We start from the raw sequence: 11931 nt of genomic DNA on the forward strand, positions 1-11931 counted from the left end.
ATGATACACAACTTCATTTTTCCTATTTAAGAATCAAAATAGAAAACCTGAGTTTACGTATATGGCTAATGTAGAATCATGGTTTGAAGACAGAGTGAGAGGGTTTTCATAGATTAATATGGTGAAGTGGGGCATGATAGCTTTCAAATATTCCCTTCCCTTGACTTTGTTTCAGGTACATACCCCTTTCATTTTTTTTGTCTTTGGGTTGTTTCTCTTCAGGTGGATTTGGTTTTGTGAGCTCTGCGTAGAAACAAGGAAGTTTAATGTCTGGGAAGTATGGAGTACAACAAATATAGAGCATGTAGGGCCAAAGAGATCGCGAAGAAGAAATCTATGGCACAGGACTTTAGTGAGGCTAATAAATTCGTTGTGAAGGCCCAACAACTCTACCCTATGCTGGATGGCCTTCCCGAGATGAGGGTCCTTCTCTATGTCCACAGGGCAACCGAGAAGAAAATGAACAGGCATACCGAATGTTATGGGATTTTACAAGTTGACTGGTTTTCAATGAGCCACTTATCAAGAAGTAGTACAAAAGTTGTCCTTGGTGCCCCATCGAGATAAGAACAAGTTTGTAGGTGCTGAGGGTGCTTTCAAGCTCGTAGGTGAAGTGTGGGGCATGCTCTCTAACAAGGATACAATATCTGCTTATGATAAGAAGATAAACATTCTATCCTTTAAACTACATCAGAAGATTAAGAAACCCCCAATGCAACATCAAATGCCAACAATGGTCATTATAGACACCCTCCTCCCACTCAACCCAACACGGGAACTAGTGGTCCCTCTCTTGTCACGACCTTCTAGATGTCCTATCCATATTTTAAAATCCTGTACAAGTACCCTAGAATTAATGTCAATTATCACCTTCTATGCCCAACCTATTAGAAACCCTTCATGGCCTTTGAAGTCAAACCATTTTCTAGGATTGAAGCAAATGTTGTCGTAGAAAATCCCATGGGAGTAGCAGCTATTTTTTCCCATATGTTATCTGGAGTATCTTTTCTAGGTATGCCTAACTGGTTTCCCTATCCCAATGTAATTATTTTGCTCATAATTCCTTTACCAATGGTTCCAACTCAACTTCCAATGTCATAAGTGATGTGAAGGATAAAACTGAGTCTATTAAGAAAAAATAAGTTACTCCCAAGGAAACTCAAAATCAACCCAAAGATTGAAAAATATCACAGTAGCTCATGGAAATGGCAGAAAATCCATCACTGAGAAGAAGAGGTGAAAAAAAATGAAGGATAGTGATTCCAAAGATGAAAACGAAGTAGACTGCAATGAAGATGACTTTGAAGTTGTTATCTTTTGCTTCAAGGATGCATTTTAAAATTTATTATAATAGAAAATATTAAATTGTTCTGCTAAAAAATAAGGGATGTTAGGAAAATTAAGTTGGAAATAAATTTACTTGTCCGTTCGTTGGATTCCCTGCATCGGGTCGCTACCAAATTGTTTGCTCGTTAAGCCTACCACTTGGCCAAGTTTGACCCAAAATTTGACCAACTATAACTTGATCATACAAACCTTGATTTGAGTGTCATTTTACTATTCTAATCAGGACCACGAGCACTATGATCTGGTTTAAGTCTCACTTCCATCCAATGAATTTGATTTTTGAGCTATGTTCAAGGCCACTTGTACTTCTGGATCTTCTCGGATCATTCCCCCCACTGAGGAGCTTTTGGTCCTCGAAAAGCATGAACACATCCTTCACACTTCCTATGTTTTCGTGAAGCCACACTTTCAACATCTACATTACATGAAAATATGGTACATTGTTTTACACTCACATACAACCACACATGACTCAAATAACCCTATATTTGGCAAGAGTTTATAACACACATTGTTGGTCAAGTTTACATTGTAATAGAAACTAATACCCCAGCTATCAATAAAATGCCAAAACATCATTGTTTCTTTAATAAGTGATAGAAAATACATCATTAATTTTACAATTATTTGCAACAAATGATTTACAAAATGAGGCCATGACAAGCTACTATACCTAGTAAAACCATCTCTTAATCAATAAAGTGGACCACCATGAGTGTGTTGGATTTGTTTGTTGAGATTCTTTGCCAACAATATTATTTATCAATTCTTTTCAGGCATGGAGCATCTGAAACATGGCTTTCTCATGTCCAACCTCATTGTACTGACTATAATGATTATTTCTCCTCCAAAATTTATGGATTATCTTGGAATTCTTTTTCTGTTGCACCTCTGATACATGCACAAGGAACCCTCACTATCAATGTAATGTGATGAAGTGCTCTCATTGTCTACCGTTGGTTGGTCACTGGTTGTCTTGGAGCATTCTCCAACCTCTTTTTTGACATATGAAACTCCTACATAACGAGGAAGTTCCTCCACTTTGATGGGATTCACAATGTGAGGTCATTAATGTCGATGAATTTTCCTTGATGCCCCATTTTCTTCAACAATTTTGATCCAATTCATGTGGCATGTTTCTCAAAAGCAACAAAATCATCATCATAAAAAGTACACGAAATTAAAGAATCAGTTTTTACCTCAGGATTTTTATGCTACAATTTTCCCAAGGCCTTCTTTGTGGCTTGTAACTGATGTTGCAAACTTTGTTTCTCCTTTTCTACTTCTTGGAGGAATTTCCTTAGTTCAACATTCTCCACCTGAATGCTTTGGTTGATTTCTTCAAGTTATTGGAGCCATGCCACATTTAGTTCCCTTTTCATCTTTGGCACAACATCTACTGAAATCTTTGTCTCATCGCCCAAATCAAAACCCCAGTCAATGGGTCCATCTAATGGAATCCCAAGAGTTTCAACCTTCATTTCATCCCAAGTCAATTTTTCCATTGCCTACAAATATCGCACCTGTGATATTCTCATCATCCTCTGATTCAAATTCTTGGTCTTGTTACATGGTTGCAATTGTCTTATGCTTCCCTTTCCTATCGTTCCTCTTAGGTATCAATTTTGGATGTAGTTTCCAACAATTCTCCTCATCATGCTCTTCTTTCTCATAATGAGTACAAGAGTGCCTCGCTTCTCTTCTCTTGGTTGCTATTATCCTCTTCGGGTAGTCATCTTTCTCATGCTTCTCCCTGCTTTCAAGATGTACAACCTTCACACTAGATTCATAAAGAGACTAAGGTTCAAATAAATATAGTGAATGATGCAAATAACTATGCAAAGATCCAATATATTTCATCAACGTCTCAAAAGTGTCTAGTGGAACATTCAATGCTAATGCTTGTTTTCTAAACTCCTCTATAAAATTATGAATAGTTTGACCTTTTCTTTGTTTCAATTGTTGTCATTCCATCATGGCCTTTTTTCTATAACACAATGGATAAAATTGTCTTGTTAAAGCAGAAATAAACTCATATCATGATGAACAAAGTGAAAGACTACTCTTACCACATTGCTTCAGTTTTCCTTCCCACTAAATGAGAGCGGTGCCACTCAATCGAAGGGATACTAGCTAGACCTTGGCTTGATTCTCTTTGATTTTTTGTATGTGAAAATACACTTCAACGTGTCTTATCCAGTTATCTAGCTTTTCTGCATTATATTCTCCACTAAATACAAGCAAATCAAACTTGACATCCAACTTGAAAAATGGCTTTTTAGATGCATTCCTCTAATTCCTGTTAGAATGATGAGAAGAGGAATAAGAAGAAATTTCATTGTAAGATGCAGAGGAAGGAGGTTCTTCTACATGACCTCCATGATTTACTGATGCATGGTCATCTGGATCTTTCTTCTCAAGCCTGTTTGTCTTCTCATGTTCTACAAATAGCTTGTCAACTTTCTCTCCCATGGTGAAGAAAGCCTTGGGATAATTTCTCTCTTCCTTTATTCAAGCTTCCTCATCTTCCATATTGTATCTTTGTGGTGCATGCCTCACTTCTGGATCAAAGGATTTAAGATTTCCTTCACCTATTTCTAGCTTGTTCCTAGTTAGCATTCACTCATGCAACTCGCAACAAGAAAACCCGCTCTGATACAAAACTTCATCCAAGATATTTGACTTAAAGGATGCATTTTAAAATTTCATATAACAAAGCATATTAACCAAGTAGCTTAAACCACATGAAAAGAATTGGTAAAACATAAGAAAACATGAGATCAAAGACACAATGGTTTGATTACAGAGTTCACCCAATGTGGGCTACATCTTCGGGCCCTACTCAACAATGGGGAGGCCTTATATCATTAAGCAGCATCAAAGTTACAAGAAACATTAAAAATATGACCCTTATACCTCCAATTAGGATGATGGCATAAAATGGAGAGCTCAGCTAGAAAAACATATTGCACGGATGGATTCCTAGCATGAAAACCAACAAAATCGACTATAAACTTGACCAATTCTAACACTATCACCTCTGGCCCTTTAAGAGAATCTTTTCAGCATCTCCTTGATACCCTTGCTCAAGGTTCCACACCTAAGGGTCGCTCGTGGTTCCACAAGTCAACCCTCTACCTCTCCTCTAGTCTGCTAGGAAAATGAGAAGGTTTATATATAAATTTGGGCGATAGACTTACCAAACTAGCGTCATTGACCTGTTGGTAGTCATTGGTAGATTTGGTGGGGCCAAGTAGGGTTCCAACCCCACCCACCCCATACATAGAGTATTCGTTTTAATGTAATGCATTGGTCGTTTAACTTTGAATTGAAGATTATAACATATACTGCAACATGTTTTATTGGATAGATGGTTAATGCTAAATGGAGCTACCCAATGGGGGTCGACCCACATGGGCCAGGTGGGATCAACACCCACCAACTTCCCATATGAAAATGACCACCGAGGTTGGGAAGTTCCATCAGAGCTGACCTACCCACCCATACCATGTTAATATTTACAATATAATATCATTGAGACTTGGGGGTGGCGAGGTTGGCAAACCGCCACCCAAATTTTTTTTTTTTTTTTTGTTTTTTATAATCAACTAGTTCAAATTTTTCTACCAAAAAATAAGGGACATTAGGAAAAATAAGTAGGTGATAAACTTGCCCATCAAGTGGCCAGATTCTGTGTGCCAGGTTGCTGCTAAATTGTTGCCTCCTTAAGCCTACACTTCGCCAAGTTTGACCCAAACTTTGACTAGTTATAACTTGAGCATACAAACTCAAATTTGAGTGTCATTCACACCCTTGGAGTCAAGATGACGAGTAATATGATCTAGTCCTAGTTTGACTTCCATCTAATGACTAATTTTTTGAGTTATTTTCAAGGCCACTTGTACCTATAGATCCTCCAAGATCATTCCTCCCCACTACGAAGCTTTGGTCCTCCAAAAGCATGAACACATCCTCCATAATTCTTGTGTCTTCGTCAAGTCACACTTTCAACATAGATATAGATGGGGCAGGGGAGGGTGTAGAAGAGAGAGAGAGAGAGAGAGAGAGAAGGGGAAGATATAGAGAGAGGGAAAGGAAGATGGAGAGGTAGATGGATAGATAGATAGATATGAGGAAAGAGAGAGAGTGTGTGTGACTTATGTTTAGGGGCTTGAGATAGAGAGACAAATAAGGAGAGAGTGAGGGAGGTATAAATATAGATGGCAAGGGGAGAGAGGAAATAAGAGAAAGATATAGAAAGTTAGAGAGAGGCAAATAGAGTGAGATGGGGGAGAGAGGGAGGAGAAGAGAGAGAAGGATGGGGGGGTAGATATACACAGAATGGAAGGTAGAGAGAGAGGGAAGAAGAAAGAGTCTCGCATAGACAAATACAAAGACAGAAGTTAAAACTAGAAAGTTCTGAATATTTTAGATTTTCACTAAAGTAGATGTATTAATTTCAATGTAGTTGTTGATTTCAAATGCTATTTGATCACATGCATTATATGCATTGATTTCAATGTAGATTTTGATTTATAATTCTATTTAATACCTTCCACTAGATGCATTAATTTCAATGTCGATGTTGATTTCTACTCCTATTTGATTTCTTGCACAGGATGCATTGGTTTTAGTATAGATAATGATTTCTAATTCTATTTGATTGGTTGCACTAGATGCATTTATTTCGGTGTAGATGTCGATTTCTAATCATATTTAATACCTTACACTAGATGCATTGATTTCAACGTCGATGTTGATTTCTACTCATATTTGAATGCTTGCATTAAATGCATTGGTTTCAGTGTAGATATTGATTTCTACTCCTATTTGATTGTTTTCACAGGATGCATTGGTCTCAGTGTAGATATTAATTTCTAATCCTATTTAATTGATTGCACTAGATGCATTGATTTCAGTGTAGATGTTGATTTCTAATCATATTTAATACCTTACACTAGATGCATTGATTTCAATGTAGATGTTGATTTCTGCTCATATTTGATTGCTTGCATTAGATGCATTGGTTTCATTGTAGATATTGATTTCTAATCCTATTTTATTTCTTTCACTAAATGCATTGAGTACAGTATAGATGTTGATTTCTAATGCTATTTGATTGTTTGCACTATAAACATTTATTTTAGTGTAGATTTTGATTTCTGATTTGATGCAACAAGATGTATGATCTACATTAATTTCAAAGCAATTAGATTAATAATGTGCATTGATTTCAGTGTTAGCACATATCTACCTCCTCCATCCATATATCTATCTCCCAGTGTCTTTCGCTCTCTATCTCTTTACCCAAGCCCCTAAACATACACATTCTCTCTCTATATATCTATCTATCTCTCTCACCCTCCCTCCATTTCCCGTCCTTCTCTCTCTCTTCCCCTTCTCTCTCTCCATAAATATATCTCTTCCTCCCTCCCTCCCTTTGCCTCTCTCTTCTTCCCTCTCCTCCCCCATCTATATCTCTATCTCCCCTTGTCTCTCCTTCTCACCCCCAAAACACACACTCTCTCTCTCAACGTAAGCACATCAAAATTATTCAACCATAAATAGAATACTTTAATTTTCATCCTAAATAAAATGTTTCCTTACCCCAAATGTTTTCTTCTTCAAACTATAAACTATTTATAATTGGCTACATTCTTATTATTCCCATTTTCCATCATTCAACATTGTTAATTTCTTTGCATTCAAAAGCAATAATAGAAACTAACTACCATTGAAAATTATTTGGTGTTTAACACTCCATAAGTCACAATGATTGAATCTAGAGAAAACTACAATTAATATTGGATAGCAACAGAGACAAGGTATGTTGTTTGCTACAGTGGCTGGAGTTAAATATTTGAATGGTCTATGATTCCAACTACTCTTTTCATATGATCGATATGAGAAAATGGAACAACTAACAAGTGTGATACTAGGAATAATAGAAGAAAATAGTTTCAGATTGATTACAATGAAGATTGTTTGTAATTGACTATATTCTTAGTATTCACATTTTCTATCTATCAAATTTTTTACATTGACACTTTGCACTCATAATTTGTATTTCATCGTCCACGAGGCTTTGGATTGACGGTGAATGGGTGCGCTATTAAGGCACTCCTTGCGATAGGTAACCGGTTCAAATCCCCCGTGGGTACTTAGGTTAGTCTTAACTAGAAAAAAATAATAATTTGTATTTCATCATTTTCCATCATTCAAGTTACTAAAAGTCTCTCTCATGTCAACAAACAGAGGTAACTAAGAAAATTTTAAATTAAATTGACCAAATTAATCTTAGACATATTTAGCCTATTTAAAATGATTAAAATAACTAGATGTTCAGCAAATTTTGTATGACCGCACATGACGGAAACCAGCCTAGATCCATCTTAACACTAGATCTATCAAGCGCCGAGAGGGATCAAATCTATGGAGGTGCAAACCTTTCCTCAAGTTTTGAAGTAAAAAAATAGTTTTGCAGCTTGAGAGATTTGATCCCTTTGATAGATCCAGTGTTAAGATGGATCTAGATTGTTTATAGTTCAAAAACTTGAAAATTTAATTTATAAAAAAAATAATTGTAGTAATATTATAATAATTTTATAATAAAATAATGGCATTTGATAAGAGTGTTATTATAACTGGAACAAACAAACTTTAAACAGTGTTTAATAAATTCTCAATCTTCACATCTAATGGTAGTGGAAAAAGACTTCAAAATTTAATTTGTAAAAATAAATAGAACTCATACTAATATAATAATAATTTTATAATAAAATAATGGCATTTGGTAAGAGTGTTATTATAACTTGAACAAGCAAACTTAAAAAAATGTTTAATAAATTCTTAATCTTCACATCTAATATCAGTGGAAAAATACTTCAAAATTTAATGTATAAAAATAAATTGAAATCATACTAATATTATAATAATTTTATAATGGAATAATGACATTTGATAAGAGTGTTTTTTTAATATTATAATGGAATAATGGAATAATGACATTTGATAAGAATGTTATTTTAATATTATAATAATTTTATAATAGAATAATGACATTTGATAAGAGTGTTATTTTAGTATTATAATAGTTTTATAATAGAATAATGACATTTGATAAGAATGTTATTTTAGTGATTCAATCTCCATCCATAATTGTAGTTGAAAATTACTTTAAATTTTAATTTATAAAAATAAATTTAAATAATAATAATATTAAATAATTAACTAATAAAATAATAATATTTAATACAAAAGTATTTATTGAAAAGTATTTCAAAATTTAATTTATAAAAATAAGATTTAATCTTATTAATATTATAATAATTTTATTATAAAATAACCACATTTAAATAATTTTATAATAGAATAACAACATTTGAGAAGAGTCTATTGCTAGAAAATTTCAAGACAATATCCAATTGGATCTCCACATTTAATTATATAAATAAAAATAAAGATAAAATTTAATTTATAAAAATAAATTTAAATCATATTAATATTAAATAGTTTTGTAATAGAGTGTTGCCATGTGATAAGATTCCCATTATTTTAACTAGGCCAGATGAGCTAAAACAATGACAAATAAACTCACAATCTCTACACGCCATTCTAATTGAAAAAGCTTCAAAACCTGATCTATAAAAATAAATTTAACTTATATTAATATCATAATAGTATAATTACATAAATTCACAATCTCTGCACGCCGTTCTAGTTGAAAAAACTTCAAAATCTAATTTATAGAAATAAATTTAACTTATATTAATATCATAATAGTATAAGTACATTCGATAAGAGTATTATTGTAGTGAAACCAGCTTGAAGAAGTGTCCAATCAATTCTCAATTTCCACGCCTATTAGTTCATAGAATCTTCATACGTTTTACTGCGGCATGCGAAAGCAATCCCCTTAAGACTTCTTTAGTTTTTTTATGAAGAGATAGAAACTCATTGTGGTATGATGGACAACCAGATTAGAAAGAAGAATCTTCATTTTCTGCTGTTTCCATGGCTGGCGCAGGGACACATTAATCCCTTTCTACAGCTCTCGAAGGCTCTTGCAATCCACGGCCACACAGTCTCCTTTCTCTCCACTCCCGTTAACATCTCCAGAATCAGACCTTCCCTGCAACTTCAGGAGTGGCAGGGCCGGATCGATCTGCTGGAACTGCCATTACCGCCCACGGAAGGCCTGACTCCGGGGGCCGAATGCACGGCAGACATGCCCATAGAAATGGCGTTTGCGCTCCAGAAAGCCGTAGACGGCCTGGAGAAGCCGTTCGGAAGTCTCCTCAGGCAACTCTCGCCCGACTACGTTGTTCATGACTTCGCGCAGTATTGGGCACAGAACGTCGCTGCTGCGATGCGCGTACCGTCCGTCTATTTCACGGTGTATTCGCCGGCGATCTGCGGTCATGCCCTCCTCCCTTCCAGGTTATTGAACAAGGAAATAACCGCCGAAGAGGTGGCCGCTCCGCCTCCCGGATTTCCGTGTTCGGCGATATCGTTCAGGCTATACGAAGCGCGGGATCTGTTAGGTATGTACGTAGGAATACCCGGTACTGTTACTGCGCCCTATCGTCTGGCTAAATGTCTGCAAGGATGCGTGGCCGTGGCCGTAAAATCCTGCTTTGAGGAGGACGATAAGTATATTCGTTATTTCCAGGAGGCTATCGGAGTTCCCGTGCTCTCTGTGGGCCCACTCATGCCCGTCTCTAAGCCCGGCCCTGACGACCGCGAGGGCTCCGACCTGCTGGATTGGCTGGACCGGCAGAGGCCATCATCTGTGGTGTTTGTGTCGTTTGGCAGCGAGACGTTTTTGTCGAGAGAACAAGCCCACGAACTGGTACTGGGTTTGGAGGCGAGCGGGCTCCCGTTCCTCTGCTCGCTGCGTGTTCCTCACTTCTTGGACAACGCCCGGGAATATGCCCTGGAGCTCCTTCCCGAAGGTTTTGAGACTCGAACACAGGACCATGGTCTGGTAGTCTGGGGTTGGGTGCCGCAGGTTCGGATCGTCTCTCACCCGTCGGTGGGTGCGTATCTGAGCCACAGTGGGTGGAGCTCTGCCATGGAGGCTGTGACTTTCGGAGTGCCTCTCGTACTCTTGCCAGTAAAACTTGATCAGAGCTTGAATGCCCGGCAAATAGCGTCGGAACTGAAGTTGGGGATCGAGGTTGAGCGGGGAGACGACGGCTCTTTTCTCAGCGAAAACATAGCTGCAGCACTGCGAATGGTAATGGCGGGAAAGGAGGGGAAGAAGTTGAGGTCAAAAGTGGCGGAGGCCCGTGATATTATAGTCGCCAGCAGTGGACGGCAGCAGGATTACATCCATGAGTTCATCAAACAGCTTGAACAGATAGCAGTAGCGTACACGCAGATATGAAAAAAGGACTTCCGATCGGTGACGGCGATTTTAAAGACTGATTTGATTCAAGTTAAATTGGTTTGATTTTTATGTAGTATAAATTTATACTACATAACTATAATGGGATGGATTATAGGTTTTGTTGGCCGTTCGTGTTTATTAAATATTTGTTAAAGACTTATCAAATCTATGTGAAAATTTGGTAATTTGACTATTCATCTTGAAGATGGAAGCAGTGCTGTTCAGAAAAGGACACAGGGTTCTACTACTCTCGCTACTGCCAATGCAACTTTTGTTTTTGCAATGACTGCACAAACAGCCGCTAGAATAACTGAATCTTGTCAAGGGGCAAGATACAAGATACTGTGTAACCTCATCGAATATTGTAAAACTTCAATCAACTTGCTTTAAAAGAATATTGTTGTTTTGTGTTACCAGCAAAAGCATAATCGATTAGGATGTCGTTTTATTAATCGCCCACGCGTAATTTGCAAAGGAGAATCACATATTAATTATTGTCAATAATTTGAAGGCTGGATGACAAACACCTTTTTTTATGGTTTCACTGATTACGGATATTGTGAGGGTTCTAGGAATGGCAGTTAGAAGGGCCATAGAAATTTTGAGGAAAAGTGTAGATGTGGGCTTTGTAGGTGGTGTCATAAAAAAATTTTGTGTGGTTATTGTTGTTATTGTAGGAGTTTTTATCATGAATATGTGGGGAGTGGTTTTTATGATGTGATATGCATAATGGGAAATATGTGTTGGGGAGGTTGGAAGAATGGGTGTGTTCAAACTAAATCTATAGGGTTGAACCTCACATTTATTAGTTATAATAATATTTTTCTTTTCCAGAAAATTTCTCAAAACTAAATCTAACTAATCTAAATCACTACTCAACTTGTCCATATTTTTTCTATTTTTCTCGAAAATGCTACTAAAAAAGACTTAGAAACATTGTTGGAACATGCATGTGAATTTTCCTCAAAAATAAACATGAACATTGAACAAATATCTCTATATACTAACTATAATTGACAACAACGTTTCAATGAAGTTTTCAAGTCCAGTCTAAATTGATAGCCATTGCACAGTTCCTTGTTATTGTAGTCCTTCTAGAGAGGTATTAAGAACATTTTTTGCATTCATTTATTTTAAGATAGATACCCAACCCAAATTTCCTATTCCTAATCATTCACATCTAGAAATGTTCT

The 11931-nt window shown here is 36.5% G+C and overlaps 1 protein-coding gene across 1 annotated transcript; it reads left to right on the forward strand.

Moving 5' to 3' along the window:
• The first annotated feature begins 9300 nt into the window (after positions 1 to 9300).
• LOC149244136 (anthocyanidin-3-O-glucoside rhamnosyltransferase-like) lies at positions 9301 to 10772 on the forward strand. The gene has a single exon (XM_089367928.1). It carries the CDS (start codon positions 9311 to 9313, stop codon positions 10733 to 10735), a length of 1425 nt encoding a protein of 474 aa, XP_089224054.1. The 5' UTR covers positions 9301 to 9310; the 3' UTR covers positions 10736 to 10772.
• Positions 10773 to 11931: the final 1159 nt, after the last annotated feature.

This window comes from Pinus tabuliformis, chromosome 8 (genome assembly GCF_031772625.1).
Source record: "Pinus tabuliformis cultivar Carrire ecotype Pingquan chromosome 8, CPIR1, whole genome shotgun sequence".
NCBI classification, from domain to species: Eukaryota; Viridiplantae; Streptophyta; class Pinopsida; order Pinales; family Pinaceae; genus Pinus; species Pinus tabuliformis.

Excerpts from the sequence above, each read along its gene's own strand:
- LOC149244136 (XM_089367928.1), top strand. The coding sequence starts at position 9,311 with ATGATGGACAACCAGATTAGAAAGAAGAATCTTCATTTTCTGCTGTTT.